The sequence below is a fragment of the Podarcis filfolensis genome (assembly GCF_964270895.1).
Source record: "Podarcis filfolensis genome assembly, chromosome: 1".
NCBI classification, from domain to species: domain Eukaryota; kingdom Metazoa; phylum Chordata; class Lepidosauria; order Squamata; family Lacertidae; genus Podarcis; species Podarcis filfolensis.
Genome location: NC_139604.1, coordinates 58,879,755 through 58,901,322, shown reverse-complemented (window position 1 = coordinate 58,901,322; position 21,568 = coordinate 58,879,755). Strand labels below are relative to the sequence as shown.

The window sequence follows — 21,568 nt, the reverse complement described above, 5'->3', positions numbered from 1 at the left end:
AAGCAGGTAATATGTAATAAGCTAAATTATACGTACTTTAGTGGTTTTATTTGCAAATCTGATTGCTGCCTCCCACTTTTCTCAATTTCCCCAAATAAATTTGTTTATGCTTTGACATTTGACTTCATTGGTTTTAAAAATGCAATTCTAGGGAAATCTTTGCTAAGTGTTAAGACTGCATGGATGTCCAGGTACCTTTTGTGTCCTAAGGGTATTTCACAAGATTTGTTAAGTTTTGTGTCTTCAGGGCTTTGGAGGAGTAGATACATCTCTGTAGTTTTTAATATTTCTAGAGACGAGTTTAAGGGAAGCTGTCCTTGTCAGTAAGGCTTATAAATCCCCCAAATAATCAAAGTGTAGAGCAGAAAAAAAGGGAACCTGTGACTCCCTGGTGTTGTTCGATTCCCACTCCAATCAGCCCCAGCCAGTATAGTTCGTGTTCAGGGAATGAAGTAGTCTAACAATAACTGGAAGGCAAGATATGTGGCCTAGTGGTTTCTTCAGGTTAGGATCAGCATGTAGTAGCAGCATATCCAAAGGAACCAACTACTAGGGTCCAAGGGGTATTCAATAAAATATTGGAGGGCTGCCCCCAAAAAGTTGATGGGCAATGCCGTTCAAATGGTGTGCATGCACTGTGTCATGTGATCGATTATGCAGGGCAGGACTTAGCTCCCCCTAATATTTAATCCAAGTTGGTACCAATTTATGGCATGGGGGCCTTGCACAAAAAGCAGAGTGAGAGGTTCCACTATGGAAAGTCGCCTGCAGCTGGGTATTTTATATAAAACATTTACTCCACTTTTCATTTTAGTTATCCCACAAGGTAGCTTGTGGTACTAACATAGGAAGAGACCTTCTGCTTCAGGTCAGTGGCCCACCTGGTCCAGTCAACTAGAATTAGATCCCTATAAGCTCACAAGCAAGACCTTCTGCTCTACACTTGTGTTTCCCTGCAGGTGTTATTCAGAGGGCCTCCGATTGCATTAAAGCAGCAGGAAAAGAAAATGCACCTTGCGGGGGTTGTGCATTGCTGAACACCATGCCTCTCTTATTTAGGCGTCCAATTAAGCATCCATGATAGTCAACATGCAAACCTTTAGCAATTCTAGCTAGCATTTACTAAATGTTATCCGTGTGCTTGGCACTCCACAATACCAAGTTGTCTTATGTTATCCGGTTGTTTTGTGGGGGTGTGGGGTGTGGAGTCTGCGTTTTCACAAGCTTATCGTACGGACCCACTAGCCCTACCTCCCATGAGGAAGCTCATAAAAACCACGAGCACAATCATCGGCCGCTTCTTCGCGATGAGGTGGTAGCTGTCGTAATACAAATCGGCGTCGTCGTCATGGTTATGGCGAATCGAAATGTAGGTCCGGCGGCCGGGGCCCGGGGCGGGCAAGCTGAGGTTTAAGTCGCCCCTCGCCTTCCACGAGGCCTCGGCCTCCGCGAAGTACGAGAAGCCCATGGGCTTCTAGGAGGGAGCCGGAGCCAGGGAGAGAGGCCGCTGGGGAGCCGCCCACAAGATCCCTTTCGCGTGCGAAAAGTTTGCGTGTTCGCGAGCGGCCTCGGCGCCTTCAAAAGTTGCGGGCTGAGCGGTCTCTTCGCCGCCCTGAAAGCGGCGAGCTCCGGCAGGCAAACGGCCGTTTGTCCGTTGGAGTTCAAACTCACCTCACGCCGGGCCTCCCCCGCCAGCACGTGCCTATGTCGTCAGGAGAATTCGGTGGGCGAGGGCGCTGGTGGTGGTTGAAGGCAGGCGGCGACTTCGCCATTATCATCATCATTGGCATCCCCTCAGACAACTTCCCTGGGCGCGGGGACCAGGGAGAGCACCAATATATTACACAGCATCCTGCCACTAATCCTACTGAGCCACATTCCCCTCTAAGGCTGTGGCTGTGGAGTGTCAGAGAGAGAGCAAAATGGCACCCACAGCCAAGAAATGTCTTCAGCCAGCCCTAATCCTGTTGCTGCCTTTCTGGTGTAGGAGATTTGAGTCTATGCTACCATAGGCTTCCCCAAGCCTCTAGTGCGTGTAATTCAGAGTGCTTGCATGGGAAACGCAATTCAGGAAATAGCAATGTAATGTTGCATTGTGTACATTTTTAAACATTTTAAAATGTACATTAAAAAAAAAAATGGTTGGTTTTTTTTAAATTAGATTTGTATCATACCCTTCCTCCCAAAGGAACACCAATGTGTCAGCCAACATGCTCAGTCCTCACTGGGTTGTTTGGCATTGGTAGGGATCTATTTACCACCTGTTAATTTACAAACTTATGTATTTATGCATACACACCTGGGGTTCCCCCATGTATGTAGAATCAGTACCTTTTTTTACATGATCTTTTTTGCTTCCAGACACTTGATCACCTAGTTGATAATTAGTGGATAGAGGTAGGACCTGCAACAAAATGCTGCAGTGCAGTGCATCTTCTCCTAGTAGGAGCACTCTTGTTCCAGATTCCTGGTAGCCTGCCATGCTCTTCTCCAGTTTTCAGAGATCCAAGTACAGAGGCTAGCTGTGCTCAGACAGTTATTCAGTAAGGGAAATACACTTTCCATGTGCATTGGTAAATACTTACCTGTCTGGCTAGCTTGCGGGTGCAGGAGAAACATTGATCCTTGCCATAACATGAGAGAAATAGGTTCCAGTGCAGTTAAGTTTATCCTTAAGCACAAAGCATTAAAATATCATTTTACATGTTCCAGAACTAGTCTGTCAAAGAAACTGCTTTCAGGACTAGTCCCTTAGCACTACTTAAGCCCTGAATGACATGTGACATGTAGCTTGCCCTTGTTTTTCAATATTTTATAAATTATGCCATTTCTAATCCTGAATTAAATGGTGCCTCAACAGTCACAGTTAATTTTTTCCCCAATTGAATTTTGTCCTAAATATCCCTACTTTGTCCAGAAAAACACAATAATTATTGACATAATTTATACCCCACACCTTCATCATAGAGTTATGTTCCCAGGGTCTTATAGAATACTGGGGGTGGGGGGGAAATACAATTAAATAATAATAATGCAGACAGACAAAAGCAGTAAATTAAAACAAGCTAAAACAGCAACAATAAATTTGAATAGATGGTAAACTAAAACTATTCTAAGTTCAATAATGTTTTAGCAGTTCTTAAAAGCCTGGGAAAACAAATGCTTTTGCCTGATAGTAATGAGGTCTCTAGGCAGACAGAAAAGTTTGTCTAGTCAACACTCGCCATACTTCTCATGGTGGGAGCACCCAGCGAGAGGCCTCAGTGGACAGGTGGACTGATATGAGAGGTGAACCCAAAAATGCCTGTGTTCTGAGCTGTATAAAGCTTTTAAAAATTAAAATCTTTATTAAAATTAAAAACTTTCTAAATTAAGTTCAGAAGCTCATAGACAGCCAGCAGAGTTGTTTTAATACAGGCAAGTTGTGATCTCTTTGCCTATCCTTGTTAGCAAATGAATCTCAGCATTCTGGACTTACTGCATGTAGAGCACATTGCAGTAGCCCTACTTGGAGGTTCCTAGAACATGGGCAATTTCTGTTAGATCATCCAGGCTGGGCTTCAGTCAGCATATCACCCTCCTCAACTGATAGGTCTGTTGTACCTAACACTGTACCATTACTTTTTCTGCCTCACTGACCCAGCTGGAAAAGAGAGCTACGTATCCTCTGATGACCTCATTCAGCAGCTTCATATAAATTATGAAGCATACAGGGGCACTTTACCCACTCATGCCAAGGGAGAAGCAAAGTCGGAGCAATCAGGATGCAAACATCAGCACTTAGCTTGTGCATATTATTGGTTTATTAAGTCAAACTTCTTGGCTTACTCAGGAAGATGGGGCAGTGTGCTCCTCTCAGTATGCAATGTAGTTTTTCAGGAGTTAATATTTCTTAAGTTTGGAAGTGATAAAGAAGCTTGTTGATTAAGTCATCAGGCTCTTGTGTGCTGCCCAGAGAACAGAGCTGAAGTGTGGGTGGCTTGCTGGGCAGGTGAGTTGAACCCAGACATCAGCCTTACCAAATGTACACATCCCCCCCATCCAGGGCCAAATTTAGATGAAGAGAGGCCCTAGGCTACTCCACATGTGAGGCCCCTCCCCATCTCCCACCCTCACAACTAGAAGAAAATGGAAGAGTGTTATAAACAAAATTGACTGAACCCAAGGATGATGACGGGTATTTAAAACCCAAAGATGATGACGGGTATTTAAAATTCTACAATTCACAATTTCTCCTCTAAAGGACATAATATATTGTTAAATACATGGTGATTTTTAAAAAATGCATAAAATTAACACTGAAAAACTTTTGCAACAACTGAACTTCGTAAACCTTTTGTGGGGTTGTGGCCTGGGCAGGCCTGGAACTAGAAGGAGGGCAAGTGGGCACTATCAAATGACAGCGCATGAGTTACATGGAGCAGGGCCTTTTCGCTGGTGGTGCCCATTGTATGCCTCACTCTTCCCAGACCTGCTCTCTTTTGGCCTGCATTTTGGAGCTTTATAATTTAGGAAGACTTTGGAAGAACTGGTTGATAAGTCTTATCAGTTGCTGACATATGAACAGATTTTATTTGCTGCTATTCTGTGCTTCTGGTGCACCAGGGTTTACACCAGCGTAATAGAGTTGGACAGGATGCTGGAAGGGATACAATTTATGAGCTTTCTCCATTATCTGAACAGCAGGGGGTGTTCAGTCAACAGTGCAAAGGCTGAGCTGAATCATTCCCTGCTGGTTACCTGCTTTCAAAACAACATCAAACCTCTGGTTACGTAAAACATACTCAATAGATACACGAGACATAACCAGCTGTACTTTTTGCATAAATAAAGTATACTATTCATGTATCATATTGTAAATTTCAATGAAAGTAACTCATAAAGTTCAATGAAAAAAGCAGAAGACCCAGTGGATCAGTTCATTCTCTAATTAGTTCATGCATAAGGTCCATGTATTAGTGTCTATTCCACCTGTGTCCATAAAGTCCAAACAATCCACATGAAAGGTTGTTACAATTCCACAGAATCCTTTCACAGACTCTAAGACAAAAATTTCCGGAATATTAGCCTTGTTTCGCCGTCCTGGGCTTCTTCAGTAGTACAAGTTCTAGGTAATGCAAATAAATACAAAATCGTGATCTCACACATTTTTACAGAAAGAATAATATAAAAACCATAAACAACTGTACATACCATATGTGATATAACAGGACAGTGGATCTTATGGCAGTGGATCTTATGGTGATAAGCAGCAACTGTTACAAAGTAGAGTTATATGGACAAACACACTATTGATTTGAGTTACAGGAGTTGGCAATCAACAGATACAAAATTTATTTCTTAAAGTGACCCATGTGGCACGACAAACTTCGTCTATGCACTCTGGTGTCATCAGGACATAAAAAATCAGCTAAACCTTCATCTATATAGCTTAAAGAGAAGATTTCATTTAGAATGACCTGTAATTTACTTTTCACTGATGTGGTAGGGTCACTAGGTATAGGCAAGTAGAAATTTGAATTGCTTAATTGTTTCTCTGCTTCCTTAATGTAGTCAATCTTATTCATTAGTACAATGGCTCCCCCTTTATCTGCTGGTTTTATAATTTTTTTTTTATCAGTAGTAAGTTCGTTCAGGATTAGAGAATATTGCTTACTCAAATTGTACTGCCTGCAACTCCCTATCTTCTTCTCTCTAATGTTTAGGTCACGATGTACTAAATGTTGAATTTCTAGATCAAGGAAAGGTAAATGATGTGGACTTGATGTTCCTTCAAAGGTCAAGTGTCGATTTACACTATTAATCCAGCAGTTAAACGGTTCATGGGCCATGGGCTTCAAATGTGCTCCCAGTGTGGCCAATATCTTTATAAGAAATTTTGATTTAAAACACATAAAAAAGTTTATGGCCATGCTGTAGTGTAGTGTTTATGCGACTGTGAATAAAAGGTGGCTGGGCTCATTGTCTCGGGGTTTGGGGGGGAAGAGGTGACAAAACTCATTTCCAATAAGTGCCCCCCTTTATTTCCATAACAAGTCCTTGAGTCTGTACTCTGAATGGTGACACCAGGGACCTAGAAGGTGCAGGGCTTGTCAGTCCAACCCCTGCACAGTCTCATCAGGGCTGACCTTAAGGCAATGGAGCAATTGGGCCAAATTGGGCCCCACAGGCCGCTCCTAAGGGGGCCCCTGCACCAGGGCAATCTAGATGGATTTTATTTATATCTATAAGATTTTGCAGACTTTGGCTGTGAACTGGGGCCCTCCAAAAAAAAAATCAAGTTGCGCCCCACTCCTTCAAATTGGACCCCACTGGCTTGCCCTAATAGTTGCTGGGCCTGAGTTGCCCTGACCTTGCATGAAGTCTTGATTTACAATTTTGGGAGAGGGGAGACTGCGGCACTGGGGAGCGGGCAGGCTGGCGAGTCCCCCTAGATTTAGAGGCCCAAGTTATCCTGCCCTCTCATGAAGTCTTGGGTTTACAATTTTGGAAGAGGGGAGACTGCCCACTGGGGAACGGGAGGGCTGGTGGGGCCCCCTAGATTTAGAGGCCCTAGGCTTCAGCCTACTTAGTCTATACATAAATCCAGCACTGACCCCATCCAAACTAGCCCCTTAGTCTAGGTCTCAGTTCGGCCTTATACACTTTCATTATTTATTTGAATAATTTATTGAGAATACATTAATAGGGCTTTGATATAAATGCTATTTTGATGTGTGCATAGATAGATAGATAGATATTAGATAGATAATAGTGTAGTGTACCAAATAATAGTGAATGGGTTAGATAGATAGGTATAGTTGTAGTTTAAGGTTAAGAACATAATTATTGTTGAGTAATAAGAACAAAGGGATTTCCAAAGTGAGTGATAAATATCATGGGTAGTTTATAACTTAGAAGAGAAAATAGACTTTTATTCAACATAAATTTTAATACTTAGCTCAGTTTGACACTGTTTTACAGGTGCAAAATGGGCAAATGATTCATAGATCTAAGGCTATCCACATTCTGCCCCCCTTCCCTGGGTTAGACAAGAAAATGAGAAGACAATGGCAAAGGCTTGGGAAAGATGTAGAAAATGAGCCTTCCCTTATTACCATCCATTTTCATGGTTTTCCATCAATTTTCTCTGCTTCTGGTTGATTAAAAAAACACCCACAATTGTTCCCACAAATGTGACAAAATGAAAAAAGATGAAGGCAGCCTCTGTAGCTGTTGTGGATGATATATAAAATAAATATCACATACAGAAATACATTCAGGGCATTAGAAAATTGTAAATGGCAGGTCCACAGCATGTTCACATCAGGGTGCAACTGCTATCTTCAAAATATCTAATGCCTTGACTGAAGCCCCTAAATGGGTGGATAATAATGAGTTGAAGGAAATCTCAGTAATGTGAATGAAGGGAGCTTCAAAGGACTTCAAAGAACAGGAAGAACTGGCCACATCTATGTCATGTACTTGGCCATGTAAGTGTTTGAGTCATTAACACTGCCTAGCAGTTGTGGTCCTTGGGACTTCCCATGTTTTTAGATACACTGATGGCGCCAAAATAATTCTTTACTGAATCCTGCCATTTCCACCCAGTCATACTGGCTATCCATACATCTGCTTGTATCATTATATATAAAACTATTATATAGTTTTCTATTTAAGCACCATACATTGTTCAGGATACAACAAAAGGTATAGAAAATGATTCAATGCAGGCCCAAAGTACAAGTTACAGAGAGTTGCAAATAAAAAGTGTAGAGAAACTTTTCAAATATCATTCATTTTAAACCTCTTAAACTAAACTAAATATAGAGGAAATTAATTGTTCTTTTTGTGAAGAGACATGGATGATGCTTATTCATCTGCATTATGACACTTATTGTGCTATGTAGTGGCTAGAGTGTTAAGCTTGAATGTTGCAAAATCTAGGTTCAAATCTAGCTTCAGCCATGAAACTCTCAGTGTAATCAGCATCTCAGGGCTGTTCTGAAGTTCATGAAGGGTGGTAGGGTATGATTATAGTAAATTATGTCCAATTATCATTCTCATTGCAAAGAAAGGATCATTCACCTTCCACATTAAGTTCTGACATTTGGGATAGGGACCACCTGTCTGCAGGCCACATTTGACATAACACGGACCCCAATTCAGTTCACAAAGCTGTTTGCCTCCAACCATGCCTGCCTGTGCCATATCTGACAGCTATATTAGCACACACAAAAAATACTTTATACTTTATTCAGGGAGATTGCAGTTTATAGACCCATTCACTTCTCAGGCAAAGTTAGCCTTTAGGAAATGTATCCAGTTACACTTAGATGGTCAGAAAAAGACAGAAGTTGGGACATTCTGATTTCTTTTAATACATAGAATTCTGACAGATTACATTTGTAGATCAATGTCTAAAGCCAGTATTTTTATGGCCTTTTTAGGTAGAGAGAATAAAAAACATACCCCAAAAAAGAAGTGTCTCTTGAGGTTCCTCAGAGGAAGCATGGAGATGAGAAAAAGGAAATGGGTTACTGAGGGGAACATCAGGAAGGATGTCCAAGAAAGAGAGGGTTTGAGGAGGAGGCACACCACCCCCACCTCACTGTTATTAGAAGACAACATTCAACATCCATATAAGGTGGTGTTTCAGCTGAAATTCCTGAAGTTATTTTTCAAAGCAAGCAACTGTAAGAAGTAAATGTATTAGAAAGACAACCCAAATTATTAATCTGCAATTTTATCAGGACAAATAGCTGATTTGAATGCTAACACAGAAAAAGGTATAAGAATTATTGTGAATTATTCTGCCTGCACAACTAAGCATGTCATTACCATGCAAGTTAAAAAAGGACAAATAATATTCTTGACAAGCAGAATTGAGAGAACAATATACATCGATTGGTGAATGGGTAGAAAATTATTTAATTGATTCTATTCTGCCAATGCAAGTTGAGACAAAAAAATAGGGCAAGTCAAAAATGAAGTGCAAAAATGCTTCACTGAGTCCTTAATAGTAAAAGAGGCTTTCATCATCTACTCAGCTGACAAAGATGAGAATATCTTACCCAAAAATTGATAAAGAATTGCATAAATCATGCAATTTCAAGTTATGGGTTAAAAACATATTGTTCCAGTGGTTTTGGTAGGGATGAAGCAAATGAGCCCAGCTAACAACAGCAAAAGCATTTTTATTGTAATGTCCCTGGAATCCAGACTTCAGCATAATGCTCTTTTGTTCCTTTTTTTGAATGATAAAAAAGCAGGACCCCCCCAAAAAAAATTTATAACAAAAATGGTTTCATTTATGAAGGGGCAAATTGTACTTTATAAAAATCAACACACAGCTTTACTGAACCATTTATGTGTATGTTTCTGACACAGCATTTGGTCTCAGTCTGCTTGAATCATATGCCCTGTTGCTTTATTATTTTCAAAGTCCCAATAAGACACTATTCTAACCTTGTTGATGAGGGAAGAGCCACCAGATATGCAGAGTAAGATCAGTGCTAGACTGGATCAGTGTCCTGTTCTTGGATGGGGTACCCCAGCCTCCAAGTTTACACAAAGCTTGAAATGTGGCTTCTCACACAATTCAACCCTGAAACCTCGAGTTTCAGAGAATGAAATGCAACAATGCCAGAATTTAGCAAGTTCCTCTTGTACCTTTTCAAATGAGCACATTTTGGTATGCAACTCATTCTGACAATTCAAATGAACTGATTCACCATACTAAACACCACTGCGTGTGTTTGTCTCTGTGTGCAGTTGTGTGTGCAAGTGTGTGTTGCTATGTGCATAGGTCACTGTAAAGAAACAGTAAAATTACTGTAAATTTCATCTTAAGGCTCTTACAAGATTCAATGTGCTTCACCAGCCAACTATTTCTTCTGCCTCCCAACACTTGTTCCCTCATTTAGCCCAGAGAAGAATTCTGGAGAACATGAAAACTTGAACAATATTTTGTGATATTTTGGTTGGCCTAAGGAAGGAATGTATTGTCCCAGTATGAATTTTGGATTTTATTTTTTATGGGCCAAAACCTTTTGACTGCAGGAATACCTCCATCCCCTGCAGAGGCTACAACCAGTTTTGCACTGTCTGCCAGGACGACTAACACAACCCAACGGCAGCTCCATAACACCTGCTCAACTTGTACATTTCATCTGTAAACAAGGCCGTCTGTTTTAAAGGCACCAAGTAGCCCTGGGTCAAATGAATTTCTGGCTTAGTCGCAATAAAACGAAGAGGCAATGTAAGTCTTTAGTGAGCTTTGCTCCAAAAAAAAACCGTCGGGGAGGGAGACAACGTCGAACGGTAGGCAATAAAGGGCCAGTCTAAACTCCACACTAAACAAAGTTGACTTCCTTCCGTCTTAATAACAGCAAGCTGGATGTCCAAAGACAGCAAGCTGCTTTTCTTGCCGATTCAAGGGAATCTAAAGGGGAAAGTGTTAGGAGGTTTTGAAAGAGAGATGGGGCTCTAAGAGATGGGGCTGAAAATCCACCCCTTTGCAGTTGACTTGACCAGTTGGAGGAGAAGGAGGAAAAGAGAGGTTCCCCTTTCCCATCCGGCTCGCGGTTCCGTTTCCGTCGCCGCCACCTTCCTGCTCCTCCAACAGCAGCAAAGAACTTGTGTGAAGTTGCCCGAGGGAGCCGGGCAGGAGGAGGCCGCCAGGCTACCTAAGCAGACCTCTTTCCACGGTGGCGAAGCCGAGCGTAATGAAAGGTAATTGGCCGGGCTGTTATCCATCTGCAGCCTACATCTTGCCTCCAAATGCCTCTAATTGAATTGCTGTAATTTTTTGCCCTTCCTAATGCACTGCCTCGGCGAGGGGAAATGGCCGGGGGGGGTGGGCGGCTCTCCAGGCTCCCCGGGGGGAAAGAGGCAAGCAGCTCCGGCGAGGCTCATAAATAGCGCGGATCGGGCTGGCTTGGGTACCACTCGGACCCACACCCCGCCTTCCCAGCGCTTCTTCCGCAAGCTCCTCCTCCTCCTGCTCCCCGTTTGCGGGATCTACGCAGGGATTGAGTGAGGAAGATTCCCACAGGAGATCAGCTAGCAGCCCTTGGGGACCACTGTCCTACCGCTTGCCAGGATCCACCTCGACACACATCGGACACCACTTTTCACGGCAAGGTACTGTCGCGCTGCGTTCGTGACCTCCTGCGCCTTTCCCATCTTTGGCTACAACTTTTGACGCGCGTCTTTGAGTTCTCCTACCCGCCGTGCGCGCGTGTGTTTATATAAAATCTGTAGCTAGAACATCCCTCGTTCCCCCTTACTTTCTTCCTCCTGGGATTATGGGGTGGTAAGAAGGGAAGCGGGTGTCTGAAACCCCCCAGCTGACAGGGGCGGGCAGGCAGAGGGGTTCAGTGCGTTTTGGTCTCCTTTCAGATGCAGAGGTGTACCTGTCTCCTGTTTGCCTCCTTGATCTTCTGCGCTGCCATCTCAGAGACTTTCGGGCTGGTGTTATCCGTGAGTATTGTCGCTTTCTGCTTTCTACACTACTCTCCGTCTACAATAATCATGTGTAAGTGGTGAAGGGTGGGTGGGGGACAAATTTCACGGTAAATTTCAGAAGCCTGCTCTTGGATCAATGCAAGAGAAAGTGTGTTCACACGGTTGTTTTTTCCCTCCAGTATTGATGCAGTATAGCCACTCATTTATTCCGGAGTATCCAAACAGCCTTCTTACAAAGGATGGCATCCCTGTTTTCTCCCCAGTGTCATTCTGAGGTTTTTGAGTGATGGTGGTGTGTAGTGATTTTTTGGAGTTTCCGTCACAATTATATAGTGCAGTCCTTTCAGGTATGATGGATTGGTGGAATTCTGTTGTCTGGCATGAAGGTGTGCTTTGGGAATGTAGTAAAGCCCCTCTGCATTTCTTGGTCACCTCTCCACAGTTGCCAGTTCTAAAATGTCATCCCTCTGCAGTGGTTTTCCTACAGTGGTGGAACAAATTTCCCTCCCCATTTCAGGGGCAGGAAGGAAAGTGGGGGAATAACAATTGTATTTTCCAAGAGTTGATCTTTTCCAGCTGGAGAGAAGCAAGTGATTTGTTGAAGAGCACAGGAATCCCAGAGAAAGTGGTGTAAATCTTTTGAAACAGTTTAACAGCAAGGAGAATGTGAGTTGCTTCTTACTGAGACATTAACGTCAAGCTGGGTGCAGTCCCAAGTTTACTTTTCTGGAAGGAAATTCTTTTGAAATTGATGAAGCCAACTCCAGAGTAACCTGAGAGTACAAAGTATGAGGGATGAAACCCTGTCACGAATCATTTACTTTACTTATTTTTTATTTTATTTTAGCTATATAGTAATTTATCCTTAAAATTCAATTATACTATTCAAACAACACTATAAATATTATATAGTTATATATGATAGATTACACTTACATTCAAGAAAACAGGTTTAAATATATATTATGAAACATGTTCAATGTGTGATTTCCTTGGCTGGTATTTCTGTATTTTAAAAGAAAAACTGTGTGGCAGTAATAAGTGAAAAAATAATAATCTCACAATTTTTCCTTCTGCAAGGCTAAAGAGAAAAGGGGATGGACTGTGAATAGTGCTGGTTATCTGCTTGGTCCAAGTAAGTCCAAATGTTTTATATTAATTGAAGACAATCTGAAATAACAGAAAAGTAACATCCTGAGGTTTCTAAAGCTCATCACATACTATACATGAGCATACATGCAATATCCCATACTAACTCTCATTCCCAGCTTGTGGCGGGTGACAGCACTAAATCACTCAGTTAGTACTCTCTGGTGTTTATTGTAACCTATTTACAGTGGAGTGCTTTGCAGGAATTATGACTCTTATCACTGCGCTTGAATCATGAGAGTAAACCAATTTTATCTGAAAGCTCATCTTTCAGTTCTGAAGCCATGCCATTTACAGATAATATTAAATATACATACTAGTATCTCTGAATGTGGTTATCAACTTTCCTGGAATAAATATGCCAAACTAATACTATGCTGGAAAACTGTATCTTCTGCTTTGGAGTCCACATCTTTTTACTTTCCTATGCTTACTGTTGTTGAGAAGATGATGTATTTTGGACTGTCTACAAACAACTGAGGCCCAGTCCAGCAAAGTTAATGAAAGGGCATCTGCTTTGCATGCTGAAGGTTCTGGGTTCAGTCGCCAGCTAGGACTGGGAGAGAGCCCTGCCTGATCTCCTGATAAGTTGCAGCTAGCTATTGTAGACTATACTGAGCAAGAGGGGCTAATAATCAGACTCAATATTAAGCGGCTCCCTATGTTCCTAAATCCCACTGAGTGTACTCGAATAGGACTTTACCTAGATTGTGCCCATGATAAGTGCTTTATGTAGATACTATACTTCAGCTTGGGGAAATAATTTTGTTATCCATGAACAGGTAATTTTGGTAGAGAAGAGGGTAAAGCGATTGAAGTGGTTAGGTGTCAGGGGACAAAATTCACAGTAAGATTCAAAAGTCTTTTACTTGGATAAATGCAAGAGAAAGGGTGTTTCCATGGTTGCTTTTTCCTCCAGTATTGATTCAGTTTGCTCACTCATTCCTGAGAATCCAGGCAGCCTTCTTCCAAATGATGGCATCTCTCTTTCCTCCCATCATGAAGTTTTAAAGTGCTGGTTTGTAGTGATTTAAAAAAAAATAAATCCTTTTTATTAAGTTTCCCATTTTAACAATCCAATCAAATCACATTGAATGTTCCAGATTATACAAATACATATCAAATAGTCCAAATATTCTGCCTAAATTATAATTTTTTTGCCTAAATTATAATTTTTTTGTTGAGACTTCCTATGCTTCAAATTCGGGGAGGCTCTTGTTTGTAGTGATTTTTGTTTATCACCCTTTCCTTTAGTGTACAAGCAATTATCAGCTAAGCTTCTTTTAAAGCCAATATTTTTTAAAGCATTATCAAGACACTCATTCCAATTTCTAGCTGATTGTTTGAGCCCATAGATTGTTTTGTGTAACCTATATACAGAATTCTGTTCGCCTGCCTCAAATCTTGGTGCTTGATTATAAAATTTCTTCATGCAGATTTACGTTAAGATAAGCTGTTTCAATATCAAAATGATTTACCTTAAACCCACGTTGTGCTGCAATAGCTAGCAATAAACGTACACTTTAACTCCTTGCAGTAGGAGAAAAGGTTTCATCAAAACTTTCACCTTTTCTTTGCGTAAAGCCTTGTGCTACCAGCCTAGCTTTGTACTTAACACTACCATCTGCCAAGTGTTTTATTTTATACACCCATCTACAGTCCACTGTCTTTTTTCCTTCTGGCAATGGCTCAATAGTAAACACATTATGTTCTGCCAAAGATTTCATTTCTGCTCTCATTGCATTTTCCCACATTACTATTTCCTGGCGTGGTAACTTTAAAACCTCCTCATAATCATGAGGTTCTTTCTTCACATCAGCAGTTTTAACTTCTTGTATAGTAAACCTTTCTGGAGATACCCCCTTATTGCTTCTTTGTGATCTTCAAACTTGAACACTTTCCCCCTCTGAACTATCTTCCCCTTCTAATTCATCTTGCTCAGGAGAAATTGGTTCAGCTTTAGGAGATCGTGTACTGGGACCCTCACCCCCTGATTCCTCATCACTATCACTTTCAGAACTTTCTTTAATTTGTGGCTTTTCTTCCTCAGATTTCACAAATTTATCTGTATCATCTGAAAATAAAACAACTTCTGAATTTCCATGTAAACGAGCCCAACCATCTTACTCACGAAACTCTGCATGTCTTGATATTACAACTCTGCCAAGCCCTAGTGCAAAATGATACACTTTTGACCAACTTTGATAACCAACAAATCTAAGTCTCTTTGCCTCGGGAACTCCTTTCCTTCTCTTTCCTTTTGGGATGTGAACCCAAGCCCAACAACCAAAAGTTTTAACATGGTCCAAAAAAGTTTTTTTTCCATAAAGCAAAAAAATGAGGGGTATTGTTTATGGTAGAATGAAACAATCTGTTATGTATGTAATTAGCACAAAGAATTGCTTCCCCCCAAAACTTCCTGGCTAAGCCAGAATCACATAACACAGAATCTAGCATTGTTTGTAAAGACCTTATCTTGCGTTCTGCAACTGAATTTTCTTTGGGTGAAAAAGGACACGATTTACGGTGACTAATACCACGTTTTTTCAACCATATATGGAGGGCTTCAGACATGAACTTGCCTCCGCGGTCACTCTGCAATTGGGTAACTTTGTAGGGAAACTGCCTTTCTATATAGTTGACCCAATTTTTAATCAGTTGACCAGTTTCACTTTTGTGTTTTAACAAATATACCGGCTATAATCATCCACAAGAACCAGAAAAAAACATTGCTCCTCCTTCAGATTCTGCAAATGGCCCACAAAGGTCTGGATGTAATAAAGCAAATGGCTTCTTGCTAATTCAGGATAAGATCCCCACTTACTTTTAGACTCCTTGCAGGTATTGCAGTCCAGAAAAACTGAACATTTTTTTCATTTTAATTCCCTTACTTAATTCTGGCATTTTTGCAATACTGTGGAAATTGGCATGCCCCAAATGACCATGCCACAAATGCTGGCACTCATCATGCAAGGCTCTATTACTGTTAGGGGGGGGGGGTTTCTTCCGGTGGCAGACGACAGAACCATGAAACTGGTGTAAAACACTCAAACAAAGGTTTTATTACAGCTATACAAAACAACAAACAAAAAGCATGCAGGTGTTCTCTCTCTGCAGGCAAATTCAAACTGCAACTTCTCCTCCTTTTGTAGTCATCACCGCTGTACCTAATCAGCCTAGAAAACCACTTCCAGAACTCACAGAAAAGGTTCTTAAAGTTACAGTCATCCTTTCTGTTTCTTTGCAGAATGACTCCTAACACTACCAGTAGATCACGATCGACCTGTTGGACATCCCTGGAACAGATCAACTGAAATTAATAGACCTAACCTAGCTGTGATCATTAAATTCAGTGGGTCGACTCTAAGTAAAGCTTAACTGAATACAGCCCAAGGTTCCCTTTGTACACACCTGTTAGTAACCTCCAGCTGCTTCACTCATAACGGAGCTGTATTTAACTAAGTGACATTTTCAGAATGCAAGCTTCACGCCTTTGCTGCTTATTGGGTGTGTTCAATACACCTTTTCACAATTGCCCAATATGTTAGATTATAGCTATCCGTCCGTATGTTGTAGAAATTACTTTCAAGGACACAAGAGGGGTGTCTTTACTTACAAGGGGTAAAGCATAATACAAGAGTTTTAAAAACAGTGCCTAAATACCTCTACTAAGAATGTTTTATTTGTTTGTGTTGGCTTCAGATAAACAGTGACTGAAGAGGCTGTGCAGACAGCCAAATCTCCATTCCATAGAAAGGAGATCTACTGATCAAAGTTCCGTTTTTTCTAAGGTTGGGTAATAGCCATAATCTGTTTCAGGTCGTGTTGCTCAGATCCTCAAGAAAATGTCCCGTGCAAAGGGGACAGAAGAGCCACCTGGGGAACGTAAGATGGCTTTTGGAGGTTATTCGTGTAAACTAACTGCAGTTTACTGTCAAAGCAAACTAACTGACAACTCGCCACTTAAAACCAAAGGAAGCAACAGTACAACTACATTTTCTTTTCTTTTCTTTTTATAAAATTTATTGAACAATTTCCACAAACAAATTTCAAAACAAATAATCAATTACATTGTTCCCCCATTTTTTCCTTATTCCCCTCCCTATCCCTCCCTCCCTCCCTCCCTTCCCCTCCAGAGACTTCCCTCAGCTCCTCTCTCTGATTTGTATACCTATGTTATTCTCTGCATGTTAAAGAATGTACGTATCGTTACTTAATCTATCATATGTTCATCTGCTAAATTTGTGGATGTTTATTCAAAACCTGCCAAGGAGTCCAATTCCTTTTGTTGTTGTTTTAAGTAACTTGTAAAAAGTCCCCACTCTTCTTTGAAGTCAAAGTTGTCCTTCTCACGTAATTTATATGTCAATTTAGCCAATTCCGCATAGTTCATCCGTTTTTCTTGCCACTGTTCTTTCATTGGGGTTTCTTCATTCTTCCATCCTTGTACTAACAAGGCTCTTGCCGCTGTTGTAGCGTACATAAATAAGTTCTTTGTTTTTCTTGGCAGGTCTTGTCCTACAATCCCCAACAAAAATGCGTCTGGCTTTTTTACAAATGTCATTTTAAACATTTTTTCCAATTAATTATTTATCGTTTCCCAAAAAAATTTAACCTCTCTACATTCCCACCACATATGGTAAAAAGTACCTTCTTTTTCTTTACATTTCCAACATAGGTTTGATCCGGTTTTGTACATTTTTGCTATTTGTACTGGTGTAATATACCATCTGTACATCATTTTCATATAATTTTCTTTCAAAAGAGAACAATCTGTAAATTTCAAATTTACTTTCCACAATTTTTCCCAGCCCTCAAATTGTATGTTATGTCCTATATCCTGTGCCCATTTAATCATAACTGATTTAACCTCCTAATCTTTTGTCTCCCATTCTAGCAAAATACTATATGCTTTCTTCAACAGCTTCACTTCTTCTTCTATAACTTCCTTTTGAAATCTAGAAGTTGTATAACTAAACCCTTTCTTGCTATCTTCCTTATACATCTCACGTAATTGTCTGTAATGTAACCAACTCTGAAAATGTTCTTTAATTTCCTCATAGTCTTTTAATTTCCACTTTCCTTCTTGGTCCCTCAGTAAATCTCTGTATGTAGGCCACCTCCCCTTTTTGCCAAGTGGTTTGAGTAATGAAGCTTCAATTGGTGATAACCACCAGGGTGTTTTTTGTTCAATTAAGTCTTTACAGTACAACTACATTTTCTAAATTGGACACAATGAGCCCAAGACTGCACCCAGATATGCTCAACTCTTTTAGTCATGGCTTTTCAGGAAAAGACAAACAAGGGCTTTGAATCAGAGACGGTTCAGGAGATGCCTTTCGAATTCCTTGCTAATGGCTCAGTTCCACATTTGGCTGAAGGGACACATAAAGTCATTGGGACGTGTTATACCAATAGCTGTACCACCACCACATCATCATCTATGACACTGTGGTGCTGCAGTTGTTTGCCAGTGATGCATTGGTTTACAGCTGGTGTGACTGTTTAAGTGAAATGCTTCTTTCCATTCATTTGCTGTTAACCATCCCATCACGAAATGTCTTTCACGTTCAAAGCTGAAATCTTTTTACCTGGTGTGGTGACGTCTATGAATCTCAGGCTACTCTAGTAAGCATTACAGAATGAATGAAACCTCTCTCGTTTGTTAACAGGTGCAATTGACAAAGTTTTTAATGCCCATCCTGGTCTAGCTGGTAAACGTGACATAGAGCTTGAAGGAAATACAAAAGCAGGTAATGAAATGACCCCCTTCTCGTACTTACTGAGAAGTTTATATCCCAGTGATATCTGAACAGCTGCCCACCAAACATTCTTTGGCACATTTCTAGATTCTAAAGAGAGCCTTTATTCCAAACTTTTACAGGGGGGGTCTGGGCAGGATTTCAGGAGTCTAGAGGTTTCAGCAGGGCCAGACAATGAACTGGTGTATGGATTGCATCACCCCTTTTTATTCTTAGTGCATTTGAAAATGAAATATTCTTTTAAAAATATACTTTAAACTAGAGGAAAAGCTTCTTTCCACTGGAAACTGAGTGCCACTGATTACAGAAGCTGGTTAACATAAGTAGACCTATAACTAACATTGTCTCATCAGTCTGAGAGAGAAAAAACAAACCTTTTATATCCTAATGTATATTATATTACTGCCAATATTTATCCCCTTCCCCACCTTAATTATTTTAAATGAACAGCAAGTTTAGTAATACCTAACTAATATTTTCTAGGTATTTTGGGAAGACCACTGACTGACGACAATGTTTTGCGTATGGTAATTGAATTTTTGACATACTTACACCTTAAAGGTTAGTAAACCTGTTTTCACTTCAAACCATTTTGTAATATGAAAATTAACATAATCCTTACAGAGGATTGTAACCCCTATGAGCAGCATTCCACTCAAGCAACAGGATTCCCCCCCTTTCCTTGTGTGCACCCCAGATCTGCTCCAAAGGCCCCTCAACCCCAAGAATTTGCAGAAAATATTTGCAGAAAAACATAAAGAAAGTATTTAGGGACAAAACCAAAGGGGACAAAAAGTTCCCAAAACTGACCAATGAGGAACTGGGTGTAAACAGAACACTAGGAGAGGGGGACAGAGTAACCTGGAGGAGGCACACCTGGCTGGCTTTTGGATATTCAGGCAGTCATTATGGCCGGAAATGCCTTTGCTTAAGTTGGTGTACCAACTGCATCCTTTCCTGGAAAAAGGAGATCTGGCTACTGCTGGTTATTACCCACATAGCTTTGCATGGACATTTGAACCTGTCCACTCACTTCTTCTTCCATGTGCTGCCACTGGCAGAGGTGAGAACATGAGTAGAGCCCTGCATGATCAGGCCAAAGGCTCATCCTCTTCCCAGATGCCTATGGGAAGCCTGCAAGCAGGACCTGAGTCTCCCTCTTCTGATTCAGAGCAATTCATATTCAGAGGCGTGCTGCTTCTGACAGTGGAGGTAGGACATAGCCAATAGCCCACTGACAGCTTTATCCTCCATGAATTGTCTATTCCTCTTTTAAAGCCATCCAAGTTTCTCTCACTTCATCTGGTGAGAGAAAATTTTGCAGCTCAACTATGCACTGTGTGAAGAGGTACAGTGGTACCTCGGTTCTCAAATATAATCCGTTCCGGAAGACCGTTCGAGTTCCAAAACATGCGAAAACCAAGGCGCAAAGGGCTGTCTGCAGATTCAGTTGAGAAAACTGAAAAACACGCAGTGGAAGCCGTTCGACTTCCGAGGCGTATTAGGAAACGGAAGCATCCACTTCTGGGTTTTTGACGTTCAGGTTCTGAAACGTTCGACAATGGAGACGTTCGAGAACCGAGGTACCACTGTAGTTTCTTCTGTCTATCCTAACTCTTCCAACTTTCAGCTTCATTACATGGCCCTGAGTTCTAGTATTATGAGGGGGGGAAATTTCTCTCTGCCTTGTTTCTCCACATCATGCCTAATCTGTGCCCCCTTTCTAGCTGTTTCTCTAAACCAGAAAAGGCCCAAATGTTATAACCTTTCCTCTTGGGGCAGTTGCTCCATCCCATTGATCTTCCTGGTTTGGTTGGACATGGAACAAGGCCTTCTTTTTGGAGCATTCTAACTCTGGAACAAACAAAGCTGTTGTTTCTTACGCACACTTTCTCAGTGCTGAATGGCTTCTTAATTATTACAGGAAAATTGCAGGTGAAATAAATGGGGTTTTGCATCTTTCCAGAATTTCTTTCGGCTTTTAGGCAGTGTGATTTTTTTCCCCTACAAAGGGAGCCATATAGGTAGAAAATTATTCGTACAAGGAGAGAATAATAACAGCAAGATGAAAGGCAGGCACTGTAATTGCAAATCGGATGGTAGTGCTTCTGTCAATGAAGGGACCTTTGAGTCAAAGCCACACAATGCTTTCTCAATAAGGGAAGAAAAGCACATTCATTGACAGGTGAAAATGTTCATGGATGACCAGCCTCATGCAACAGTGCAAGAAGAGAAGCATATTTAGAATTTGCCATGAATTTAAGCAAGGGGAGCTGTGGTCCTCCAGGTGTTGTTAGACTGCAACTCCGCTCAGTTCCAGCCACCTAGGTCAATATGATGGAAGCAACACTTTGAAAACCAAAGGTTAGCTGCCTCTATGTTAGAACATATGTTTCCCATCACTGATTTGTACCCCAACACATGCCTATATCAAAATTACATCCATACATAATTACAAACAGTTGAATAAAACCATAAGAAAGGAATGACGTATTGTTTTTATTTCTTTTCGGAGGCGTTAAGTGAGTTCAAGTGCCTTGCCTTGTATCATAATTGCTTTGGAAGTGAACTGTAGTTTTATAGATTTGTCTCCAAGCACTTATTGTTTCCTGTCTTTCACAAGCATACACTTTTAATTTTTATTTATTTTTCAGAAGCTGGGGTTCTTGATGACATACCTGCAACACTTTCTTCAGAAGAAGCAAATCAGTCTTGAAAGAAAATGTATTTATACTCTGCGTTATAAATTCCCAACATCTAATCAGAACTTTGAACAAAATATGGCATTGTATTCACCTTGTACGTTCCTCCTCATTGTCAACTTCTTTTTGTCTTTTCTTTCTTTGGTGATGTTACATTGTAAAAAAAAAAAATCACTGATAAAAAATTACTTTCGATAAATGACATAATAAAAAAATAGCAGCTGCTGTTTGTTTCACTTGTGCTAGAATACTTTGACGCTTCTGCATAAGGTTATAATCAAGGGGGCTTCAGTCCTGGTTAGAGATCTGTTTCCTTTCAAAGGCTGATGGTGGCGATAGGGGAACTCACTCAGTGTGACCCAAAAAAATCTCTTTTATTGTAAAGGGGGGGTGTACACAGCAAAAGCAGCAAAAACAATGATTTCAAACAATGCAGGTCCTCTCTAGATCTCTTCCCAAGACCCTCATACAGTAGTCCAGTGGATGGAAATTGTTCCCACTCAAAGC

At 40.9% G+C, this 21,568-nt stretch overlaps 2 protein-coding genes across 7 annotated transcripts in view; one reads left to right on the top strand and one right to left on the bottom strand.

The window, feature by feature from the left end:
- LOC310752084 (solute carrier family 9 member C1-like) overlaps nt 1-1,654 on the bottom strand; it is a 59,293-nt gene extending 57,639 nt beyond the window's left edge. For all 4 annotated transcript variants that reach the window (XM_083591807.1, XM_083591809.1, XM_083591806.1 and 1 more), the window contains exon 1: nt 1,252-1,654. In XM_083591807.1, the coding sequence (XP_083447933.1) occupies nt 1,252-1,468 (217 nt within the window). In that variant the 5' untranslated portion in view covers nt 1,469-1,654. The remainder of the gene's footprint in view (nt 1-1,251) is intronic.
- On the top strand, nt 1,651-21,285 carry GAL (galanin and GMAP prepropeptide). 3 transcript variants are annotated; one of them, XM_083602693.1, is made up of 7 exons: nt 1,651-10,713; nt 11,383-11,463; nt 12,529-12,583; nt 16,417-16,482; nt 18,270-18,350; nt 18,843-18,920; nt 21,014-21,285. In XM_083602693.1, the coding sequence occupies exons 2-7, from the start codon at nt 11,383-11,385 to the stop codon at nt 21,073-21,075; spliced, it is 423 nt and encodes a 140-aa protein (XP_083458819.1). In that variant the 5' UTR covers nt 1,651-10,713; the 3' UTR covers nt 21,076-21,285. The 3 variants fall into 3 exon arrangements, with proteins under 3 accessions (XP_083458819.1, XP_083458818.1, XP_083458820.1); XM_083602692.1 differs by lacking the exon at nt 1,651-10,713 and adding an exon at nt 10,721-11,124; XM_083602694.1 differs by lacking the exons at nt 1,651-10,713; nt 16,417-16,482 and adding an exon at nt 10,725-11,124.
- Nucleotides 21,286-21,568: the final 283 nt, after the last annotated feature.

Bases quoted from the DNA above. Each gene is read 5' to 3' on its own strand.
- GAL (XM_083602693.1), top strand. From the start codon at position 11,383: ATGCAGAGGTGTACCTGTCTCCTGTTTGCCTCCTTGATCTTCTGCGCT. The intron at 11,464-12,528 runs GTGAGTATTGTC...TCCTTCTGCAAG, and splicing joins CTTTCGGGCTGGTGTTATCC to GCTAAAGAGAAAAGGGGATG. The intron at 18,351-18,842 runs GTAATGAAATGA...AATATTTTCTAG, and splicing joins TGAAGGAAATACAAAAGCAG to GTATTTTGGGAAGACCACTG.